The sequence below is a fragment of the Rhamphochromis sp. 'chilingali' genome (assembly GCF_963969265.1).
Source record: "Rhamphochromis sp. 'chilingali' genome assembly, chromosome: 20".
Lineage (NCBI taxonomy): Eukaryota > Metazoa > Chordata > Actinopteri > Cichliformes > Cichlidae > Rhamphochromis > Rhamphochromis sp. 'chilingali'.
In genome coordinates this window covers 24,062,688-24,088,778 of record NC_137947.1, presented here as the reverse complement: position 1 = coordinate 24,088,778, position 26,091 = coordinate 24,062,688, and the positions used below count along the sequence as shown (strand labels likewise).

Here is a 26,091-nt window from a genome sequence, read left to right as displayed (position 1 = left end):
TTCTCCCAGCAGTCGCATCCTGCCTGCAGCTTCATTGCTACCGTTAGCCGGGGCTAATAAGGGAGTAGCAAGTCGTTTTTTACACAGGGAATTTCATTTTCATGTACCTACATTATGTTATTTAACTAAGCAGTTTGTTTGGGAAAATGAATTTGACTTTTTTCCGCGGCGCGGCGTCTTCTGGAAGAGAAAATTCTCCCTGTAAAGTCAGTGTTTTTTCGCGGCGACCTCGGTAGCCGACCGGGTTTAGCAAGTCAGTTTTGGTAACCGATAGATTCATCTGTCCGCCTCTGCTGCTGCTCTGTCGGGGGACAAAATCAGTCAGATGTTGGACGGTGAAAACATCATCGGAACTCTAACATTTTTACACCGAGTTGCGAAGTTGAATTACCAAGGTGAACATCTTTCGAGAAAGAGCCAGCAATAATAATAATAATAAGAGGAGGAGAGCGAGAGTTTGGATCTCGCACCGAAGGAAGAGAACCCGGAGAGAAGAAGGGACGCTAGGGGAAGAAAATCCTGATGCCCAGTGATGGCAAACGAGCCGATTATCCTAAATGTCTATGATATGGTAAGTGGAAGCGGAAACGTGAACGTTTTCTTGCTTATTTGTTATCACTTGATCTAAGAAGTATGTTTGAGAGGAGTATTATTTATCCAGGACACAACGCTGAAGCGCGTTATAAAAATGCGATTTTAATTCCTCGTTGGTTATCAGCACTTGTACAATAATGGAAGAAAAACACTCAAAAGCATTTTCGCGTAATTACGAACCACTCTTCAATTCGGCATACTCACACAACACCAAAGCAATTGCAGTTTAATGCAGTTCCATCTTTAGTAATTAGTTTGCTTATTCCCCCTCAGTTGTTTTCTTGCAAAACACAGTGAGTCAGGGTTGCAAGCAGTTGAACCAATTCATGTACGCTTTATTGTCGTATGATCCTTTTCGAAAGGTTTTTGTCTATTTGTATTAGATCCAACATTGTTTTGGTGTCTGTTCAGTGCAAACAAAATAAGCCGGTTTACAAATGGCGACAGGAAAAGCAGTGTGAAAAGAATCAAGAACGAAAATTAAGCAACTTGGAACCCACAGCTGATTTGCTAGTCCATATATTAAATCTCCGTTTGTTCTGGCTATCTTTTATGTATCTTCCATGATAGGACTGCCAGAAAACTGGTCCACTGTGGACTACAGACAAAAAACAAAGCAAAAAAAACTAGTAAAAGTTTAGGCTTTACAGGAAGTCACTATTTAACTAAGCCTAGTTTTGCATCTTAAGGATTTCAGTTCACTCTAAACACCAAACCAAAAGCAGATGTGAAAGTCGCATGGTAATTTCTACTGCATAGAACGTGCTATCGACTCTTTGTTATAGCATTAGTCTGAGGTTCAGTAATTTGAGTCACTATGTTGTCACCATGCTGGGATGAGTCAGTGGGGATGGGTTCTGGAAATTGATGTATTGATGAATCAGTGATTAATATGGCTGAAGATTACATTTAAAGTGGGTCTTGCTTGAGGTTATAAAACAGATCGGGGTAGTGCTCTGGGACAGTGTGCATGAACTCCTGGCTGGAAAACCACAACATCCTTTGTATGTACACTTGGCTTTGTGACCTGTGCATCGTAAATCATGACGGTCTTCCTTACTTGAACATGTTACTCCCTGGTAAAATATAAATGGCCTTTTTTAGGACTCGATTCTTTTCTTCTTGGTCCTGCTTTTGTTCTATTTATTGATGTCCCTCTGCAGCTGCTGGTCAATATATCTGCAGAGGTTTGGGGTCACATGGGTTGAAATGGATTAACACTGAAAGCCAGAGAGTCATTAAACAGACCTTTGAGAGTCAGTAGAAAGAGTAGTGTGTTGCACGATTACAAATTATATACATTGGTATGTATTCATTCCTTTCTTCCTTAGTTTCTTATTCTTTATTCCCCTTTTTCTCTCTTCCTGTTCTCTTCATTACTTTCTTTCACTTTCTCTTGCTTTCCACATGACTTGCATTCTCTGTAAAGTCTGAAGAGCTTTTATTTCTGTCTTGCTTCCATTCATGTGAATAGCTGCAGGGGCCGTTGCTTTAAGAAGCTACTCATACACATCTAAAAGACACATGTGTAAGATCTTTAGAGTATATTTGAGAATCGACAGTAGAGACGGAAGGACATATTTTCCATACAGAAGAAACTGTGTGTTTTTTGCTTCTGCCTAACGATCCGCTCTGAACCATGCATATTTGCGATGTTTGTGTGGAAACTGGTGCCGCGGCAAACATTCACTGTGGCAGGAGTCCAGTCCTTCATTCCAGCACTTTTTAAAGGCTTCCTCTTTCTTTTAATCAGCCAGTTCAGACCTAAGTACTGTAGGAGGGGTGACCTGCTAGTGGCATGATCACTAACTGGTGGGTACATTTTGCTGTCTGCTGGTTGTTAATTGGCTTCGTTTCCTTCACTTTTGACAGTTGACCTAAATAAAAATCAGTTTTGCTTTGTACATGCATTGACAGTACAGCAGAACTAATGGTTTTGCACCTCGGTTTGAGTGTAAGTATACAGTACTGTGCAAAAGTTTTTGGCAGGTGTGAAAAAATGCTGTAAACAAAGAATGCTTTCAAAAACAGAAGTGCTAATCATTTATTTTCATCAAGCAACAAAATGGAGTGAATAAACAAAAGAGAAATCTGAATCAAATCAATATTTAGTGTGACCACCCTTTGCCTTCAAAAAGGCATCAATTCTTCTAGGCACACTTGCACACAGTTTTTGAAGGAACTCGTCTGGTAGGTTGTTCCAAACATCTTGGAGAACTAACCACAGATCTTCTGTGGACGTAGGCTTCCTCACATCCTTTTGTCTCTTCATGTAATCTCAGACACACTTGACTTCCAGTACTACTTGTTCTTCTTTACGTGAAAGCTAGTTCTTAATGACTTTGGCTGTATATTTGGGGTCGTTGTCCTGCTGCAGAATAAATTTGGGCCCAATCGTATGCCTCTCTGATGGTATTGCATAATGGATGAGTATCTTTCTATATTTCTCAGCATTGAGAACACCATTAATCCTGACTGAATCTCCAACTCCATTTGCAGGAATGCAGCCTCAAACATTCAAGGAACCTCCACCATGCTTCACTGTTTCCTGCACACAACCATTATGGTACCGCTTTCCAGCCCTTCGATGAACAAACTGCCTTGTGCTACTGCCAAATATTTCAAATTTTGACTCATCAGTCCAGAGCACCTGCTGCCATTTTTCTGTACCCCAATTTCTATGTTTTTGTGTATACTTGAGTCGCTTGGCCTCGTTTCCACGTCGGAGGTATCGCTTTTTGGTTGTAGCTCTTCCATGAAGACCACTTCTGGCTAGTCTTCTCCGGACAATAGCTGAGTGTACTTGGGTCCCACTGGTTTCTGCCAGCTCTGAGCTGATGGCACTACTGGACGACATCTAATTTTGAAAGGTAACAAGCTTGATGTTCTTTCATCTGCTGCACTAAGTTTCCTTGGCCAACCACTGCGTCTACGATCCTCAGTGTTGCCAGTTTCTTTGTGCTTCTTCAAAAGAGCTTGAACAGAACATCTTGAAACCCCAGTCTGCTTTGAAATCTTTGTCTGGGAGAGACCTTACTGATGCAGTAAACTATCTTGTGCTTGTTGATGTGCTCACTCTTGCCATGAAATGAAACTCTTTCACCTCACCTTCGTAGCAGAGGCTGTTCCTCACCCAGTTTTAAGCCTCCGACACAGCTGCTTCTGTTTCAGTTAATGACTGTTTCAACCTGCGTGCGACATTGATGATCATTAGCACCTGTTTGGTATAATTGGTTGATCATACCTCTGACTATGATCCTACAAAATCCCTGACTTTGTGCAAGTGTACCTATAGGAATCGATGCTGGTAGTAACACCAAATATTGATTTAAAAAAAAATATTATTATATTTCTGGAACCATTCTTTGTCTACCACCATTTTTTTCACACCTGCCTAAAACTGTGCATAATACTTCACTTGTATGGAAGTTCTGTGTAAATGTGTTTTGCATTCAAGGAAAAAACATCAATTTTGCTCTACTGCACCGTAGATCAATTCCAGTGAGTGTTGTTTGACTGATTTGCTTGGAGGCTGGTTGAGTCACTTGGTGGGGGATCATCAGTTTATAGATTGAGTCACTGTTACTGGTGGCCCAGTAACAGGGTTTTCTTTTATTTGTGTTCTATGCATATTTTAGCCATGAATCTTTACCAGTACCAAGTACCAGTCCACATTGGAAAGATACAAGTAGAAGTTATCTGTGGAGCTTTTTCCCCTCCATTATATGCTAGCTTGTCTGCCACTGATGTTGCATTAAGTAAAAAGAGAACAACATGAACTGAAGTGAGTGGATCGAACAGCGGATTGACTCATCACATACCAGTCCATTGTATTTCCACAATAACTCTCTTTGAGCTGGAATAAAATGTTAATATTTTAGTTAAATAAAAAAATTAAAATTTGATTTCTATGAGGCTATTTCTATAAGTTTTAGCTTACAAAATATAATCTTGGATTTAAGGAAACTGGAGAATAACAGAGCACTGATAGATGAGGACATGCTTCTTTTACTAACTTGGACTCATGTTGTACTGTTTTTTTCTGATGTTCCCAAATTCCAGTTGGAATATTTTACCATCCAAAATATTCTTTAAGGACCAAAAAAAAAGTCAAAACACTTTAAGGACAGAAGAGATGGCTCTGTTGTTTTGCTCTTGTGAGTAGGGATGGGTATCGTTTAGGTTTTATTCGATACCAGAAATGGTGCCAGTGCTTAAACGGTGCTCGAACCGGTGCTTAAAGAATGGAAAACACAAACTTTGTCCAAAAACCTCTCATGTTTAGCTGTTTTGTTTTTTTTTTCTAAAAAGATAACAATGTTAGCCTTTTCTGCAGCTATAGGGGAATTTATGGTATCACTCTTGGCTGGAAGCAGTGCTTAATCAATGAGGGGGAAAAAAACACCAACTTTGTCCAAAAACCTCTCATGTTTAGCTGTTTCCCACTTTTTCTCTGGTCATTTTAGCCTTTTTGGCCAGGGTGAAGGGAGTATCTGCCATCAAACAAGAAGACAGCTGCATGTAACTACGATGGTGTTTGCTAGTTCACCTTACATGCGTTAATTTAATAATGTGGTTAGCCTATTCAGCGTAAATTACACACGAACAACATTAAGCTACTGACCCAGAGAAGAACGGCTGTTGCTGCCATCATCATCCGTCATCATTTCTGCTACACTGGCAGGGCTAGGGGCCAGGACTCTACTCTTCGGGTTTTGGGGGGGATGTTGCTAACTCCAAGACCGATAACAGGCACCACACCCGCAGTAGATGTGCTCGATGTGAGGTCTTGCAGCAAGCTATCAAATACGGTGAATTTCTCGGCTTTTAAAAAAACGCTAAGTGTCGCCAGGTGTTTCATCAGATTTGAGGTGTTACCTCCTTTGCACAGTGTCAGCTTAAAGCACTTGTTGCAGGCTGCTGAGTTTGCATCTTTTGCTGTGAAATACAGCCAGACTTTGACCGCTTCGCCTTGGGCGTTTTTAATCTGTAGCTCTGCTCTAAAAGAACGTACGTACCTGGGCCCGCCTACTACGCTTGCAAAGTTAAAATGATTGGCTGGAATCCAAAGTGTATGACATCTCAGGGAAAAAAAGCACCGAAATAAAGCACTGAAATCTGCGCTGCTTTTCGGTCTGGTTACTACCGTTTATGTCAGACCCGGTGCCATCATGGCACTGGATACCGGTACCCATCCCTACTTGTGAGGCCACTTTACAACTGTAGAAATTCTAAAGGCTTCTCAGAAAATGTTATACGTCACCTCAGGAATAATGTCTGCATTCATTAAACCTTAACAACATTAAAATGTCAGTGGGACAACAAAACAGTTTCATTTTTTTAAAGTTTTTAAACCCCCAAAGTGGTATCAGATTAAAAAAAGTCTGAACAGCAGTTGTAAATCAGGAAATATTTAGATGACTTTGATTAATTTGTCACTTTAAACCAGTTTCCTAATTTATAGGTTGTTTCTTCTTAGTCATCCACTTGAGCAAACAGCTCTAATTTCCTGCGATTATGTTCTCATAGAAGTGAATAAGGAGGCTGTTTTGTCATGCAGTTTATTTGATGGTCTCAATGGGGCCTGTTTTATTGGGAGGTGTAAGCTTAGGGCTAACATTTAATGTAAAAGAAGGTGAGAAAACAGCAAAGATCAGATGATTGCCGAGGTCAAGACAGTTGGGTAACAACTCAGGATCCTTACCTCAATCTCAAGAGCATCACCATTTATGCAGTGTGTGTGAGTCTGCCTGCTCTGTTGTTCTTCTTGGAGCACAACTGAGCATCTACTCAAAAAGATTGATAACAAGTCCCCATTGAGGATCGATAATGTCACGTGACTGTCAAGAGTGTATGTACAGACATGATTACAGGCGCCCCCTCAGCCCCAAACCACTGCTTTTTCCCAATTCCCATTCTGTCAGGTCCTCCCCACAGTCCTGCTCACATCTCAGCTAAGTGGATTTCCTGGACAGCTCTGAGTGGTTTAGTGCACTGCTCTAATGAGACAGCATTATCTGCACACCACCTGTCTGCCTGCCAGCCAGCACCACGGGTTTCTTTGTCTCAGAGCGCGTAAGAGGACATGTTAGGATATTAGGTTTAACTGTGTAATGGAGCCTGATACTCAGCCGAGCAGGCTATGTGTTGGCTGCAGTGTCTTTGTGTGGATCAATTAAGGACATGCAGCAGTCATGATTCCTCCTCTTCTTTTTTGCCACCTAGTTTACAAGGTAACGTGGCCCAAAACAAAAGAAGTTGGGAGTGTACTGTGTTGCTACAGCCACATAAATCTCTGCTAGTGGAATATAGTGCAGCATTTCTAATGGAAGAAATCTAAACCAATTAAAATAGTACTATAGCTTGGGTGTGTGGTCAAGGTTATCATTCATTAAACATTGCAATGATGGCAGCTTTCACCTCTGTTTTATTATGTAATTGTAGACAATCCGAGTTTGGAACCAGACCTAATTTACTGTACTTCTCAGTTTTTTTAATTAGAGCTAACAGCTGATATAAAACTGGAGATTTTATTTCCATAATAAACAGTCTCTTAATACAAGTTCCTCACATTTGATTCACTCACTCAGTATTCACTTTATTATATACAAACATAAAAACTAATACAATGCAATCTAAAGCTATCAGTAATGGAAACAATATCTGAACTCTGAAATCCTTTGTGTGTAAGGCAAATGTCTTAATGCTGCACCACAGGTTATGGGAATGTCAAAATTGCTCATTTGTGTTAATCAGATCAACAGACAGCAGTACAAAGAGCTCACAGGAATCAGTAACTCGAATCAGCAGTGATCTTATTATTATTATTTTTTTGTTAATCAATTGCCTAGTTCAGTGTAAACTTGCTGAGTGTTTAAAAAAATAAATAAAAATGTAACACACTTTGCATGGGAGATTTAAGATAACTTTGTGGGTAAAACTAGAGCAAACTATTGTTGCAGATGAAGGTAAAATTCACCAGAACCCATCTTGTGGCTGGTAGTAGCTTCCTTCCATCGATTTCTGTTTTGAGCTTAGTTTCAGTCAGCTTGTTTCCGCTACACTTTCAAATCAGCGGTGTACATCTTAACTTAAAAACAGAAGAAAACTACAGAGCAAACTACAGCAAGCATTCATCCACCTCTCTGTCTCCTGTTCCTTTCATTATCTTTTAATTCATTCATAAACGCTCAGCCTGTTCTCTACAGCACACAGCTTTTAACAAGCTTTGAAGTAATGAGGTCTGAGATAAGAGTCTTATTTCACCACCGACAGGGGCGAGGAGTAGCAGCGTAACAGACTATTTGTCTTTGTTACTCCTGTTAACGGAGTGGGAGACAGTCATTTTGCATTTCGATGCAGATTAGTTTTCTTAACATAACTCCTACACACGTTCTACAAGGACATATTGGCACATACTACGCTGCCATTGGGTGTTAGTTCACCAACCTGCTATTTATGTTTCGCCTTATATAAAGTCAGTTAAGGAAGTTTTTTTTGGGGGGGTGTCTGTTTATTTTTAGCAGCTCAAATGCTGATGTGTGTTCACGTTTTCTAGACTGGCTTCTGTCACCATTACTGTAACAGAAATGTAGATAATGTTTTAAAAAGGAGCCAGCAGCCAAGGCTTCTTAGTCAGTGAGAACCAGCTGGTGCACACACAGATGGCTGCTGTTCCTGGGCTCAAAGAAACCACTTCAGAACTGATACAGACATGATTTCATATCCGTAGGAGATCAGCTGATGTGAGAAACTCTTTGGTGGGAAAAACCCCACCAGAAGTAATGTTAGGAAATGGAAAAATGAGATGCTTTATTGTGTTAGTTTTTGGACTCAATGTTGGTCCTTTATTACTGACCTTTAACAAAATCAAAAAGGTCTCTATAGTGAGAGATACGTCTACAAGCTCTAAATGCACAAGCTGTAGCTGGACTCTGATAAAATGGGGATATGCAGTGGCATTTTTGCTTCTTCAAACAAAACTACTGACACGCATGCTGTGGCTTTCTTTGTGCAACATTTGCCCCATATATAGTTCAGGAAACAGAAACCCAGCAGCATGACAAGTTTGAAATGTGGGTTTGAAAAAACAAAAGTTGTGCCAAAGCCTCAGCAAATGTTGTATTTGATCAGAATGCAGATTCTGTTTTAAAGTCAGTTCCCTCAATAAAGTTTAAGGGTGTAAAATTGTGTGTGTGTGTGTGTGTGTGTGTGTGTGTGTGTGTACACACACAGTGGAACCCAACTTACAAAATTAATTCGTTCCAAAGGGTCTTTCGTAAGTCGAAGCACCCATTGCGCCTTTTGAGTGAATGATAGGCTAATTGCTAACTACAACTACAATACGTCCAAGTGGAACAGCGAAGCGCAAGTACGAAAGCCAAGGGGGTTGTCACAGGATTCGGAAGGCATTATGGGCATTGTAGGCATTCTGGGCTCAGCCAATCAGAGCCAGCGAATTTCGTTACGCGGGCATTTTGCCATAACACGAGCAGAAATATTGCCGTTAAGTGCCTTCGTAACTTGAATTTTTCGTTAAATGGGGTATTCATAAGTCGGGGTTCCACTGTATATTTTTTCCCGCATATACTGTTACAATGGTGGGTGTGCATATTTAACATGGCTGGCTCTGTGCAAGTTATCCTATAAGCCTAAAGCTTAGGTTTCAGCTTGGTTTCATGCATTTGGATGCTCTTGGCTCGGTATGATGTCAGTGAGAGGATATCCTAGTATGGTCATCTCAATCACAGAGCTCTGGCTGTGAACACGCAGCCCCAACCATCTGAATTCAAATAAGGAAAAATTGAAAGAAGCACATCAGATAGTGGATAAAGCGTTTAAGGTGCACTGTAACTGTTTTAGATATTCTAGTAGAGTTGAAGAATACATCCAGTTTACTCCTAGTTCTTTTTTTCCATTCCCAAGACTGGAAAAACAGGGAGCATTGCATTTGGAAGGGCATCCAGCAGGTAGCATCCGCAAAGCCTTTGTGATCAGTTGGTGTTTAAACTCTTACATTCCACAGAGGTTATATTTTGCATTGCAGATGTGGCGGAGACCAGCAGCTCTGCCACAAGTGACTTTAAGCAGCTACATAATGTATTTGCATAATGACAGACGGGAAATGTGATAACTGTTTTAAATAGCAAGCTGTCTTCTGTGATACCTGATAACTGTAGTTTGCATTGGAAGCTGTTTTTATGTCAAGAAGGAAAGCCTCTGTGTGTACACACTAATAAAATATGTCATTTTCAAGTAATTAAGTTGTTTATTGTCACTCTGGTTAAACACATTTAATGCCTCAAATATGTAAGATGGAAAGCTCTAATATAATATACAAATCCAAATAATACTTAAAATCAATTTAAACAGATTCCTTTTTTTTTTTTTTTTTTTTCTTTTTGCCTGTCCCGTTTGGCTCTTTTGCCATCAGAATTGTTGTCTAAAGGCAAAGAAAGATGCCCAACGGATTTACTTTACCAAACTGACCATCCCAGCCTTGCCGTAATGGTCCATTTGATTCACCTTTTATTGTTTATTTTATTTTCACTTACTGAATACGGGACAGACTTGACTGGGGGAAAGAAGGGGAGAAAGAAAGAGGGAAAGAGAAACAGCTGAGAAGAGGGACGGGGGAGAAGGGCAAAAGACAAAAACCAACAGAACGGGCAGAGAAAAAAAAAATGCATATATCAATCACCTGGATCACCTGCTGAGAAAGAAAAAAGAAAGCAAGCAGAAGAGAACAAGAGTAATAGAATAAACAACATCACAATGATATATGGGAATATGACAGTAAATACTAAATGTTAAACATTATTGTGCAGCACATAAGATCAACAGAACACAGTGTGCTTTGAGGTAGGAGCCAAAAAGGGTGTAGTTTGTGGGTGTGATCACCCGTGTGTACACCTGTGAGCATGGACGCGCTTGTTTTTTAAAAGGTTCCTTCATGTAATAATCTGCTAGAGGGTGTGGGGGGGCCACAGCCCCGTCCTCCAGGGCATGAAGCAGGTATGGAGGAGATCAAAACTCCAGACATCCAGAGGCCCCCAGAACACAAGAGACCAAGGAAGACCACCAGAGGGGCAGCTGCGCCACTGTCCCGGAAAGAGCTGAGGAGAGTCCCAGATGAGGGCTCACTCAGCAGCCGCGGAGCAGAAGCCAGGGGGAGTTGCAGTGACGCGCCCGTGAGCTCCGCCGGCAGCCAGCTGCGCCTGAGTGACCGAGCCCCAGGCCGAGAGGCCGGGGGCACCCCACCTCCGAAGTGGCCCGAGCGAGCCCCAGGCTCCAGGCCCCGATAAGCGGCCGCCAAGGAGTGAGCCGGTGTGTACCTGGATGCCCATCCCCGGACACAAAGAACCACCAACGCACCGATGTCTGAGGGGGTCTGCCACTGGCAGGGGAAGTGGTGGTAGGGGGAGATAGGCCTCCAAACCTTGGAGGGCCTGAGATGTCCCCAGAGAGGTGGCGCCTGACACCCAACCTGACATATAGACACAGACATACAGGCACACACAGATACAAACATCCATTCCCACCCTCATGCTCTCATATGCACTTACTCCACACTCAACCAACGTGGAGACAGACATAAAGAGACGCTGTACACACGATCACACTCCCCAAGCGTACTCTACAAACCGGGTCTAGGTGCCCCCGCCCCTGGAGGGGGGAACTGCACCCAGACCCAGGTGGTGTTTCCCTTTTCCCTGCGGTGGGGGGAGGCAGACCGCCCCGACTCCGCAGCAGGAGGAAGGCCCCACACTCCAGACCGCAGTCGGACGGCCAACTCCTCCTACTAGCCCCCCTGCTCCAGCAGGTCGCAGAGAATGGGGGTGAGAGAAGACTCCAAACCTCCCTCCACCCGCTCATTGTAGTGTTGATGCATGTGTGTTCTAAGGTGCATTTAAAACCCAGGAGGGCATAGAGCTACCTGCCAGAGAGCAGCAGGTAAGCACATGGTCCCTCCTGCTAGCCCTCAATGTCTACGTGTATTTAAAATTGAGAGGTGGGCAACGATGCCAGGGGTGGGGTGTATACCCTGATGGTACTTTGGACTCCGTGTATCGTGCCCACCCCCAAGATCCTATATGTATGTGTAATGAGAGTGTGAGTAATGTGAATGTCTAAGTTGTGGGATAAAATTGAGGCAGAGGCAGCCAGAAGGGGACAGAGGGGGGGGTAGCCTCCTCTGCACCCTGGTGACATACCCCTACTCCAAGGCCCTGCATGTGTGGGTGGTTGTGGTGGAGCGGGAAGAGGGAGGCAGCTGGAGATGGGGAGGGAAGGAAGGGAGGGGCAAGTGACCCCTCCCTGGGGCCAGCTCCCCCGCTGACCCCAGTAGGCACCCCCATACTCCGCGACCCGCCAGGGAAAGGGGGCCCCGCCAGGGAAAGGGCTCATTTTCAAGTAATTAAGTTGTTTATTGTCACTCTGGTTAAACACATTTAATGCCTCAAATATGTAAGATGGAAAGCTCTAATATAATATACAAATCCAAATAATACTTAAAATCAATTTAAATAGATTCCTAATGTCAGAATTAATGTCTTTAAATGGTCAGCATAACACAGAGCTCAAAGAAACTGTAAAAACTCCAAGTGCTACATCTCAGACTCTGCAGGCCTCAGTTAACTGTTAAAGGTCATGGCAGTACAGTTAGAAAAAAGACATGTATGGCTTTTTTGGAAGTGTTACCAGGAGCAAGCTGCCAAGCATGGTGTCACAGGGGTGATTATTTGGGCTTATTTGGCAGCTGTAAGATCTGGGAATCAGCGAGTTGACCACAAATTCCTCTGTATACCAAAGTATTCTAGAATCAAATGTGAGCCCATTTGTCCAGCAGCTAAAGCTCAGCCAAAACTAAGTCATGCAACAGGATAGGGCTGCCACAATTAGTTGACTAGTCACGATTACGTCGACTATCAAAATCGTCGACTACCAATTTAATAGTCGATGCGTCGTTTGAAGCTTTGTAACATCCAAAACACGCAGGAATAAGTAGCAGGATTTAAGCGTGTAATAACGGACTGAAACAGTAGATGACAGCACTGCATGTACAAGGATGCCAGCTGCCCTTAAACCCCGAAGAAGAAGAAGAAGCTGTGTCCCAGAATTCATAGCGCGGCCCAGCTAAGTTTCCAACAATGGTGGCAGCTAGTTAGTTTTAATATTACTCTTATTATTCTTTCTGGGTCACAAAATAAACGTTTAACATATTTTCAGGCGAGAAGGTAGCTGTGTAAACCTCAAATATCTGCTCAGTTTATCAAGACACCACATATTTTCAAAAGCGCTCCGACGTTTTCGGATATGTCTGTTACGCACCAGCTCAATATCTAGCCCGGGTTCAAGGCTCACTAGAGTCGGTGAGAACACCGGACTCCCGGCAAACCCATCGCCGTCTTTCGCTACTCAGGTTAAACATGATATATAAGTCACTTAAATAACTTAAAATATTATTGTTTGGCTTTTTTCAGTATTTTATTTGTTCCTGAGTAAATCGGTTTGGCTGAGATTAAAGTTATAGTTTTTACACAGCTGAATAAACGTCAAGCAGACAACTGATCATCAGAAGTGTGAGATCAGAATCAGAATACTTTATTGATCCCTAGGGGAAATTATTTTGCTGGAGAATATACTCCGGTGTGCTGTTATATTTTAGATAGCAAGGAGCAGATGGCTGAGTTTCTTAAACTTCACCGAAACAATCTGCAAATTTCATTAAAATTTAATAAACTATCATCTTGTCTTTTTTTTTTTTTAGTTAGCACATACCTTAAACACTTAAGGCTGTAAGCTAATGATAGTTATACAAGAGCAGATGCATGCTGGTGCAATAAGCTGTACGTTGTACGTCCAATTGATGCATGATCTGATTAGTCGACTAGTCGCAAAAATAATCTGTGACTAGTCGACTATCAAAATAATCGTTTGTGGCGGCCCTACAACAGGACAACGATCCCAAACACAACAGCAAATCTGCAACATAATGGCTGAAAAAAAGAATCAGAATTAGTTTTTCACAGGACTATGTAGGTGTATATTTTTTGTAGACTTTGTCTACAAAAAAAATTGTCTCAGATTTGCATGGTAAGAAATCTGTCACCTTTGTTACAGTGCACTGGCAGAAAGGAACTGCTCTTGGTAAATTTGGCATGTTTTAATCATGCTGATCAGCACTTGATTTGGTTTGAAGAAACGTCAACAACATCAAACTTTAAAATTGATCAGGTCCAAGACAATAATCAATTAACTGATGACGTGGCACAGTGAAGCAGTAGGAAGATGTTTGAGGTATGAACAAATATTAGATTTAGAGATTATTATTCAGCTTCCTGAGATGCTTCACCAACACTCTTCTCTGCTCCATCTTTTGTGATAAAATAATGTTTTTGAGTGAAAATTCTGCCTAGCAACAGTCTGCCCAATCACCTTGTAGACACAATGTTTAGCAGACATACTACAGAAAAGATGGATAGCAGTTTCAAAGATTAGTGCAGCAGTTATTGATTTATTTCTGTGCAGCTTGACTGTCATTGTCTGCATGCAAAGAAATCTTGTGTAAGCATCAGGGATAACATCTGCACTGTGGTCATAAATTCCCACAGAAAAGTCTGTAAATGTGTTCTGTAGCTGAATTTGATTATTCTGATATGAAGACTGGATAAATGCCAAGGTACAATAGGACAATGACAATTCAGTAATAAGGTTTGCATAGCTGCAGGATGTCAAACATATTGCCTTTTCAGCTGCCGTTTGTGGGTTTATTGCAGTGGGGGCTACATTTTGAAGGAATTTCCCGTCTTTCAGAGGTCAAAAAAATTGAACTATCACTTGTAGTTATGCAATGATTCACTGTCTGTCTGTAACAGCAAGGATTTAGAGATGCCCTGGAGCTGTCTGTGCATACTCCTCATTCCTTCTTTCTACCTCAGTGAGGGGGAGGTTTTGTCTTCTTCCTGAAGAATATCCATATAAATTTGATATTACATTGTTTTATCACATATTTTAATTTGATTCTTGTTGCTTTTTCTTTCACTTTACTATGATATGTTTACATTTTGAACAGTTTAACAAGAAAAGCTTTCATGTTGGGAAGTTGTGATGGATTGTTTTTGTTGACATTTTGTAGACTAAAAATTTAAATATATTAAATCAATAGGTGTAGAAAACATGCATTATTATTTTACTGTAATTTAACAAACGTGTTATTCTGTGTTTCTCCTTCTGCCTTCAGTACTGGATCAATGAGTTCACCAGCTCTCTGGGCATCGGAGTCTTTCACTCAGGGATTGAGATCTATGGAAGAGGTAAGGTTGCCCAGAAATAAGACTCCGCCTACATCAAGTCATTTGCCTAAGGATAGTGTTACAGAGAAGATGCTTTTTTTTATAGCTCAGGATATATACACACACCACTGTTTTCCATTCCGGGCATGTCTAAACATACTTATATATAGTGTATATATAAAACTGTATGTTATCTGCTAATGGCTTTTGTTACATCAGCAGCTCAAATTTGTTCTTGTGTGTTTAGAGTTTGCCTATGGCGGACACCCGTACCCATTCTCAGGGATCTTTGAGATTACACCAGGTGATGCAACTGAGCTTGGCGAGACCTTTAAGTTCAAGTAAGTGTGGGATAATTGGTGTTTATATGAGACATACAAGTACAGATATGCATGTGTTCTGTTTTGCTAAATATCTTTCGCAACAGCCTAGGCAGCTCGCAACATGCTTGATGGAGTTTTTACGGTGAAAGAGTTGGCCTGTTTAATGTAGAATGTTAATCAAATGGCGAGTCAGTCAGGTTACCGCTCAAAAGTTTGTTAGTCTATTAGCTATTAAACTCAGTAGTGACGAGAGGACAGTCGTTCACGCGCCAAGGGCTGGGTAGTAAAATAATGGCAATGAGGAATGTATCATAAATCTATCTGGGTCCACCCTTATCTGCGCAGTTACCTCAGTAGGTTGAAGCAACACAGGATCTTTGGAAAAATGAGTAACTGCAAGGGTTGCCAGCTGGCACACAAGGGAGGGGAAGTTATTGGGAATCTGTAGAAATGGTTCTAAACATGGAAAAATAGAAAATCTGTGCTGCAAGATGTTCCAGCAACCCACAACAACAAAGACAAACACAGCCATCCTTTGTTCCTATGGGGCTGAACTTCAAGGCACAACTGAGACCACTTTGAAGTTTATGCTAGAACATTTTCTAGTTAAGAGTGCCAGGTTCTGCCCCAAAGGCATGATGCAGGCACCTATCTAAACAGCTATTAGAAGTCACTTAACATTACTTACTTGGTGTAGGTTTTAATAACCGTTAACAGCCTTTTAGGTTGTTTGCTGTGCAAGGACAATATCAGTTCAGTCCATTCTGCTCATTAGATGCCCGATTGTTCAGGTCATTCTTCCCCAATAAGATTATGTGTAGAGCAGAGTGATCAGTTTGGAAAGTCAGACAATGTGTCAAATGTCTTTTGACTACTGATAGTAGTTTGGTTTAGGTGGAGATGCTGGTAGGTTCTGGGTAGCGCATACAGTACGCGTGTATAGTGACTGTTTTGGTCAATCAGCCATCGGCCAAGTTAGAAAGCACTGATTTGTTCCCTAGATAAGTTAGAGCTTCATGTGCATGTTCTTTATACCCATTTGATCAGTTGGTCAGCTGTTAGTTGAGCTGTTTAATGAATTTTGGTATTTCTCCTACAGTAAAGCGAGCTCCTGTACATGATGTGTCAAACATTTTAATGCCTTTTTGTAACAGTTCATGGCCTATGGTCTTGGTCAAAGACTGAATAAAACAGAAGATTGAGATTTGAAAAAAGCTCAATTTATCTTGAACTGAAACTGCAAGTTTTCTCCTTTACTTTATTTTGAGGAACGAGCTGAAGCTGAAAAAGTAACACTAACAAACTGCAGGCTGCAGTTCCTTTTATGGTCACTCAAGAAAAAAATAAATATTACTGCTGGAAAGTTGGACATTTTTCTTTATGGATCATTTATACTTTAATGACATCTGAGGGGGGGGGGCAATAATATTTTATTTAACTCACCAGGCTAAATTGCGTTTAGGCTTGAACACAGTGTTTGGCTGTAATAAAATTAAATAAAATTCATAATTGTTGATGTACTTTTCAAGTATAGTCTAATAATTTGAGTTTTGCAAATACACTGCAAACCAGTGCAGCTTTTTACCATATTACCAGCTGTCTTTTAAAAGCTGTTTTTGTAGTGGACTGCAGCAAAATGTGTAGTGTTTCTGATTTGTTTTTGTTTTTTTTTCCATCCTGCAAAAGATCAACATGATGCTCTTTAGGAATGTGGAATCCAAATGTACAAAACACGACAACTGATTTCAGCAAATCAGTTCAGTATGTTTGTGTGCTTGTCTACTCAGACCTACTCTGCTGAGTATTACTTCTGCTCTAGTTGATTTGCCCTGTGGCTTTAGACAGACTCCGCCTGTCACACACATGCACACACAGTAACTGTCTCCAAGCAGGCCACTAAACCAAATATGGATCATCTGTGACAAATGCCTGCTTATTATCCACAAAGCTGAGGCCTATCCCAGTGAATAAAGCACTCTCTCATACTAAAATCATAATAATTTCATTTTAATTTCATTTGATGTTAAAGCCAAAAACTCAGATCACCTTTAAAATGTTCTCAAAGTTAACTACTTATTTTTTGGCTGAAGGCAAATCACAAAATATGTCAACGTTTTCTTCAAAAAATGTGCAACATGGTTGTACCGGATAGAATGTTTAAAAAATCAGTGTGTTTTAAATGCACACAGTGTTGAACATTTTTCACTATTTTATCTGCTGTCAGACAGCTTTTTCCAACACGAAGTGAAATAGTCGCCCTCAGCCAGACTCACTGACAGAAACAGTAAAGAATATATCAGTAAATGAAAATGGTAAAAAGTAGAATTGGATTAGAAACATTTCTTTCCCAGAAGATGCTCTTTCAGTAACATCAGTACCTTCTGCCTGTTTGTCTCTGCAGAGAAGCTATTGTCCTAGGAAGCACAGACTTCACAGAAGAGGATGTGGAGCGGATCGTGGAAGAGATGGGGAAGGAGTACAAAGGCAACGCCTACCACCTCATGCACAAGAACTGCAACCACTTCTCCTCAGCACTGTCGGAGGTGGGTTAAAAAACACACATCATTTCATTGCACATTACTCTGAGCTGCGCTGAGTTTAAAGGCCAAGTCTTACGGTGATTTCGCACCTATAGTTTGTTTACTGTGGTTGAAATCAGTTGATGAGTTTGTAAACTTGTAGCTTTCCCCATTATTTGGTTTGTTTTCAGACAGAGAAACATTCAAGTAAACGCCAAGCGAACCAAAATGCATCACTCAAAAAACCATGTGAGACTGTTCGCTCATTGGCCAGATGTGTGTGTGTGTGTGTGTGTGTGTGTGTGTGTGTGTGTGTGTGTGTGTGTGTGTGGGGCGGGAGCAACAACAGTAAATACAGGAAGAAGGTGCTGTGTAAGAACAGCGTGCGTGCGTGCGTGCACGTTGTTTCAATCAGCTTATCCTGGTGTGACTAATGAGCAGGGAGTTTTCCAGTTAGCATCTAATGCTGAGTTGGGGATTAGGACACTGATACGAGCCCAGACATGCAGAGCCAGCTGGCGCGCACACACACACACACACACACACACACACACACACACACACACGCGCGTAGAAACACAGACAAATAATAAAAGACACATCCTTACAACATACCATGGTATTTTCTAAACCTTAAATGCAGACAGTACTTCACGTCAGTGCAATACAATAAAATTCAGACATGTACATGGAAATAAAATCAAGCACACATGCAGGTTTACCATTGAGAGTCATCCATCTTCCATCTCAGGATTTGATTTTTTTTTTATGCTTACTCTAACCGCATTACCTTGAGAGGCTGACTCAAAGCGACAGAGTAAAAAATGGCAGGACACATTGATTGTTGTTGCAGGAATGCAGGATGCTTGAAAGATCAAGCATAAAAATTAAATCTTCAGAAAGAATGTTTGATGTGTACGACTTAGATGTCAGATTTCTTTTTGAAAAATCAATACTGTACTCCCTGCAGACCACTGAACTCTAACAGTAGATCAGTAGAAATTCCTAATAACCTTTCAGTATATTGTAGTCCTAGTAGTCTGACAGAAAACTAGATCTATAAACCTTTACTTGCCTCTGTTTTATAAAATGTTGGCCACAATGTGGGGCTCTAGCCAATTGGAAGACTGTTTGTTTCAAAGAAAGGTTGTTACTCGAAACACGGTGACCTAATGTATGATAAGAATCATTAAACGTGAATTTCAAAGTTACAGTCATGCCTGACTTATTTCTCATTTAAAATCGATTTCTCGTGAACCAGCGGACCACAGGGAGCACTTCTGCTCTTTTTAGGTCATCTGTAGAAATCCCATCCTTTAGCATGCATGCGATTTCACCACAGATGCTAAACTTGCACAGAGTGTAAAACTGACTGTCTCAGGCTTTTGAAAACTAAGCTGCAACCAACTGGTTCCAATTAAATAATGATGAATGTCCAAGGGCAAAGATGAAGCCAAACCAGAGGCATGTTCATCATTTATTTTTTTATATTTATTTATTTATTTGTTTGTAAGATGTCCCATCCTGTAACTTCATCCTCTACCTGAAAATAAAAGATCAGGTTGAAGGATCACCTTTTTTGACACATTGGGGGTCTAGCTCTTGTGACAGAGAGATAAGTGCATTGAATACAAAAATATAAAAATAAATGTAGGAGTACAGTGGTCCCTTGTTTATCGCGTCCTAAAAATAATCCGTGATAGGTGAAATCCGCAAAGTAGCCAACTTTATTTTTTACAATTATTATAGATGTTTTAAGGCTGTAAAACCCCTCACTACACACTTTATACATTTTTCTCACACAGGCATGAATATGTTCACACTTTTCTCTCTTGTTTAAACACTCTAAAAGTTCAAACCTACATAGAAAAATAAGTTCAGTATTACAGAATGAAACCAAAGGCTCCCGCGGGTGTCTTTGACGGTGCAAAACGTTTTGTCGACATTGTTGTGTTTGTTGGGGAGAAAACTTACAAACATACAGTACAGCGCTTCAGAGTCACGCTGCTAGCGATCGAAGATTTATGTAAATTTGACAAGCTGAAGGCATTCTGTACTGTACAGAAGGCACGGGGCGAGATTGATTGACAGTGATCTACAGCTAATCAGGATGCAGAACACAATGCGCTGTTTAAAAAAAACAACAAACGTGCAATATTGCACACAAAAATCTGCAAAACAGCGAGGACCACTGTATAGGAATTAATTGTAAATGAGGAAACAAGGAATACCTACACAGACTTTCAGTGTACATAAAACTGCTTTATCATCTAAAATCCCAAACAGACTAGTAGCATCAGTCTCTCAGTCAACATCTAAACTGGATAAAATGAAAGAATATTTATTTTCATTGAGGCTTTCTTCGTCAAATAAAATTGTGCTAACAATCTGTACGGATGAGCTGCTCGGCTGGGAAAGAGTAGCAGCAGTGCTTGTGGTGCACATACATACACATAGTGTCAAATACATGGCATAGAAAAATGTTTCTGTTGCTGATGTTTCCAACCCATTTCAACCGTTTTATATTGGATGAATATTGCCTATTGTTGATCTGAAGGCTTACTTTATTATTGCAAAGGAATATTTCATGACAGTAGTGTGAATTGCTACAGTTTATTATATATCAGCCACATGTCAGCCAAACACTAAAGAGATGATATTTAAGGATTTTGGTGAATGTAGGCCACCTCCTCTTCTTCTGCAAGGAGCAGTTCTTGCTGAGTCTCTGAAGAAATGGAAGAACCTCATCGCTGGAGCCTAAACAACCTATGCAATCTAGTATCATCAGCAAAAATCAGCCACTTTGTAAGAATTTTTTTGTAGATAAAAGCAAACCCACTGTCTCTGTCTCCTTACACGTCTGTAAAAGCAGCTCGTCAGCAGCTTCAATAAATGTTCTGATCAAAGCATAATTAAGCCCTTTTACTAGGAAAACACTTTGAGTTTCTTGGAAGCCACTTTTCCCATTATGCTGTAACAACCTCTAATAGCACTGAGTAATCATAATTAGCCATAACATAGACTGTGTCTGCCTGTGCAAGCATGTTAGTTGTTAAGGAAGATTGTGAGAGAGAAATGTCAACCACAGACCGAAAAAGGTCCAACTAGACGTACTCGTGAACTAACTGTTACAGTAGGTTGAGAAATCACTAGCACAGAGTCATATTACAGATTTATTTATGGCATAGAAAGTCAGGAAATCTGATTCAGTTTCCTGGAAGTTCAAGACACAGGCAGGATGTAATTTCTGGTTATGCAGTCATTGTTTCAGATTAATTTCCTCCACAGCATTCTCACAACACTGACAAGTTCTCTTATGGAGAACAAACTAACCAGGAAGTGACAAAGTGACTTATTGAATATAATTTAATACTTATTACTGCTCTTTATCTCCCTAAGTGTTGGCATAGTCAGTTATTTTATATAAGCTCTAGCTCTTCACTTGCCTAATGACACAACTCACTGGTGATATGGAAATTCAGAAAATACTATAATATAATATGTGGAAGTAAACTTTGCAACTTTTTATTTGTTAGCTCTTTTCTCTCTCCTCGTGTCCCTCACTCTCTTCCCCGTGGAAGCTTATTTCCACCGCTGAAACAAAAGCCCTACATAATCTTGCCAGTCAAAAGTTTGACTTGACTTGCAATTTCAACTTATTCTTTTCAATTTCCAGTTATTTTACCAGACGTTTAAGTTTATAAGTTGACATTTTTAGATACTTAACTCAAATTTTAAGATGATCTAAATGTTCTGGATAACATCCTGAAATTTTGACTTAAGGATGGCAAAAATGTGTTTTTCAGTGGCAGAAGCTCCCATACTTCCCTCTCAAGGTATTTTCCTGTTAAAAGGACTTCGGTTCATTCTTTCTTCTATAATGTAAAGCTATTAGAGTCCGATTTTGTTTTGAACTGGGGCTTCATACATAAGTTGAATTTAAGTAAACCTTTGATTTTTCTGTCAGTCTAGTAACTAATGATTTGTATTGGTATTGTATTGCCCAGCGATCCCCAACCCCCGGGCCATGGACCGGTAGTGGGCTGCAAGAGTTGAGCGGGTGTGAAATGTATGGTTTTCGGGATAATAGGTTCATTTTTTTTATCGGTGTTATCTTTAACTTGATTTCCCTGGGTCTTTTCATGTTGTTATGAATAAATCTTTTTTTGGTACCGGTACTGGTTTTATTTTGTGTTTATCCGCAACACCTTAAAGGCCCGTCCATGAAAATATTGTCAGACATAAACCGGTCCTTTGCGCAAAAAAGGTTAGGGACCAGTGGTATTGACTACTAATTAAAATACACCAGTTATGGTCAGTTATTTGTAGTCTTAGATATAAAAATAGTAGGGTTGCATGACTCGCAGATCAGTTTAACCCTCGTTTGTCATGTACTGGGTCTTTGTGCAGATCCTCAGTTCATCTTCTGTCTGAGAGGAGTCATTGTAGTTCCCTTCCACCTCCCTTTAAGCAAACTTTATTCTGTCCCTAACAATAAAAAGACTTCAATAGTAGGTGGATAGAGCTTTTGTCTCTGAAATGACTTCTTTGATTTAATTTTATTGTACTTTGTATCATTTGCCTTTGTGGCTGTATTGCATGGCTTGATGACGTTGCAGAAAGGGGTCTGCGCTGTTTTTGTGTGAATATAGTTCATTACGTACCACAAACCTGCAAACCATAACAAAACATGTAAATGAGGGGCACTAAACACGAGTGATTACTTTTTCCCTTAATTTTGACGACTAGCATAAAAAGAATATACATTTGCTTTAAGGAGTCACTTCTTGTGTACTGAACTTATTAAAACGTTCCCTTCTTGTCTTTCTTCTCAGATCCTGTGTGGCAGGGAGATCCCTCGCTGGGTCAATCGCCTGGCCTACTTCAGCTCCTGCGTGCCATTCCTCCAGAGCTGCCTGCCCAAAGAGTGGCTGACCCCAGCTGCCTTACAGTCCAGTGTGAGCCAGGAGCTCCACGGAGGCGAACTGGAGGAGGCAGAGGATGCCGCCGCCACAGCCTCCCTGGCCTCCATGTCACCCTGCTCACCTTCTTCGTCCTCCAGCCCATCCTCCTCCTTGCCTCGTCACTCTCGCCACCAGCCCCGCAGGTAGAGGCTGCATGGCATGCTGAGAAACTCTGGGCTGGACTTGTTACATTGGCAGCCAGGTAACAGAAAACCTGCTACAGTTGATGGATCTATCTACAGCCAAAGGTCCTGTCAGACTTATCCTCGCGCATGGTCGGGTGTCAGCCAAACACTTGAAGAAATCCTGAGCAGTGAAATGTTTTTTTTCCTGCCGAAGAAAGGAGCTCTTATTGCTGACAAAGACGGGAAACCTGTGGTCATCGCTCTCATCAATCTGAGATTTTAACTTTTTCACATCGAATATGTTTTCATTATTTTACCTGCCAAATTCCTTCATGTGTTTACCAGCCACATCCAAACTATACCAGTGCTTTATTTATCAGTGGTGTTGATCCTCACCAAAAGGGTATGATTTAGGTTTGTTAAGGCTTATGGCTGTGTTAAAAATGTCAGAGGACTGCTACAAGAATTAAAAGTGCTGGATGCTCTGCCTTATACTTTTAAGTACAGCAGGTCTGTGAGGGGATTTTATTGTCTTGAGCGACCTCCCAGTTATTGGTGGTTTTAAATGTCCAGGAGCTGAGCGCTGATATCATTTGATCTGTGGCTGGTAAATGTTTCCACTGCCGCCTGCTGTGTTTCAGATCTGGTCTGGGACAGGTGGCTGCTACAATCTTGAAAGTAACAGGTGGATTTTGGGAATTCTTACCCTTTGCCTCAAATTGCTGGATCCTCTGCCTTTTATTTTTTATTACAGCAGGCTGTAGGTTTGTAAACAGCCTAAACCAGAACTACAATCAGCTGCATAGACAAGAACAAACAGATCCAGAACCACTGTCAATCCATAAGACTTTCTTAGCTTCACAGAGACCCCCGCCTTTCTTCTATGATGTCAGATCCTCCCTCCCATCCTTAATAACCTCACATGCTTTGATTAAAGCAAACTAATGAAGTGGATTTACTTAATAATTATGAAGTAGCAACAAGTATTTCACCACCAATAATGTAAAATGTTTCTAAATCATTTCGTAGTTAGGTTCTAGTGAAGGGGGGATTGATTTAAGATGGGAAACATTTCTTTCTCAGTAGCAGCTGCCAAGGTGCCTTAGAGCACCCACAAGTGTTCTGTTGGTCAACTGTAGAAGACTCCCAGTAGTTTAAAAGCATAAAGCAAAACGTTTTATCCGAAAAAATCGAGGTCCACGCTCACACTTAGGACACAATGTCAGTCTGCAATGTATACAAATGTGTCTGAAGAAGAAGCGAAGGCAGACGAGCTCTTCTTTAACTGACCTCTCTTCAGCCTGCACTTCTCACAGTCTTTTTCTTCACACTGTGTCCAGTTAGGAGCGACACAACGTGGTGCCGTTTTGAAACATCGCTGCACAGTTTAGTTAAGTTTGATTATCGGAAGGTTATTGGTGGGGAAAACTTCATGATTTACTCAGACAAATATATATCCTGTTAACAAGGAGACATATGCTGCATATTGTGTATTGTCCCAAACAAGAGCCATGGATGTTCTGAAAACATGTTATGAAGACTAACTGATCTTGGATACCCTTTTTTTTTTTTTTCTCTTTAAATCCTTATAGTATTTCTACAAAATAAAGACTCTGGCCTTTTTGTCTGTTTTGCCATTAAACTCAGGACTCTAAAAGGCTTTGTAACATATGATCTTTTAAACTTTTTTATCCCACATGCTCATTTGCGTTGTCGCTGTTGCTTTTCTAATGCAGTTGTCACTCCATAGAGCTTTTCGGCAGCACGCTGTGGCAGTGCAGTTTTCTACTCTTCGCTCAGATTTAAAGAAAAAGCTATTGTTTACATCCTGTATGCTTGTTTGCGAGCCTGCACACTTTTCCTTTTTCTTTTCTTCTCCTGTCTGTGCATGAATGTAGGAGCGTGTGCCCCCACTTACAGTATAAGCGGTTTCAACGAGCTACCAACTGGGCCAAATTTACCACACATCTCTCACACACGGCAAAGAAATATCAATCTTAACAAATGTAGCACTGTTTTCAGGGTGTATTTACAAATGCGTCTGCATCTTTAAGAGATTAGTTGTATTCTTTTTGTGCTCACGCTAATTTTTAGCAACATTTTGTGGCAGTGTCAACCATCGGGTAAAAATGTTGTTTTTGGGACTTTCTAACAAAACTGAAGCAGTTTTACAGGAATCATGTAAAAGACACAAAAACCAGCATATTTTATCTGATTTGAAGTGAAAGGATTTAATTTTTAAAAGTTATTTTCATGTTTCACTAAATAAACTTTATAATGCACACTCACACGTACTGTTGACGACGCCCTCTGCTGGCTGTTATTTGTACTGTTACTGAGGTTTCCTGTAACCTTCATAGCTTCAGGTGGTTTTCAGCTGTGATACAATCATCTGTCTGTCGACAAATACACAATAAATCGTTAAACACTAATCATCAACAAACTTAGTTATTACTTTACTTGTGATTGCCAAATTTAAGGTATAGTAAATTAAAATGACCAAAGATGGCTGTAACGTCACTTTCTTCTTCTTCTTTTGTTTCTTTTTACGTTGGCAGCCTATGAATTGTAATCACCCTCATTTCTTGTGTGCATTTATTTTCTCAGAGGAGTAAATATCCTTTAAAGAGATAGCTTGTGAGATTTTGCGCCACCTTTGTGAGCTATGAATGCAGATCGGGAAACCTCAATCATTCAAAACACAGAAAAACTGACTTCAGCCGTTTCACAGTGAACTTGCAGAGACTTTAGATGGAGCCGAACACATTTGTATCTGTTGGAAAGTTATTAAAGAAAATATACAATCTGTGACTGTGTTTGTGTCATGGCGAATTAGTTTTATGGCTATAGATTTTGTTCTAGTAATGTGATTAAAGATTCCCCTTGTTTTAGGTTTAAATGTGTTATTTGTTAGTAGATTGTTTTCTTTAGGGTTTAAACATTTATTTCATGGGTCAATATTTGTTTTAGGAGGGCTTTGCAAACTTTCAGAACTAAGCTGCAGTACAGAGTGACTTGGAGGGTTGACACTACTTTCTACAGAGAATTAAACCCACCTATGAGTAATCTTTCTCACTGGCAGATCGGCAGCAGAAGTTGGTTATATGCAACTAAATGCAACTCGGCAAACTCCCAAATCTCTGCTTTCATAGAGGTGCTCACATGTGTTGACAGTCATTTAATCAACTCTCGTAAGGACTTTTTGTTAAATAATAAGATGGGATAAAAACTCATGTTTGAGTTGTTTGAGGTTTTATTTACTCATTTTTATT

General features: G+C 40.6%; 1 protein-coding gene across 1 annotated transcript; it reads left to right on the top strand.

The window, feature by feature from the left end:
- desi2 (desumoylating isopeptidase 2) lies at positions 1–25,627 on the top strand. Its single transcript, XM_080869423.1, has 5 exons — positions 1–571; positions 14,837–14,909; positions 15,136–15,229; positions 17,613–17,754; positions 22,566–25,627. Exons 1-5 carry the CDS (start codon positions 533–535, stop codon positions 22,839–22,841), a joined length of 624 nt encoding a protein of 207 aa, XP_080725549.1. The 5' UTR covers positions 1–532; the 3' UTR covers positions 22,842–25,627.
- Positions 25,628–26,091: the final 464 nt, after the last annotated feature.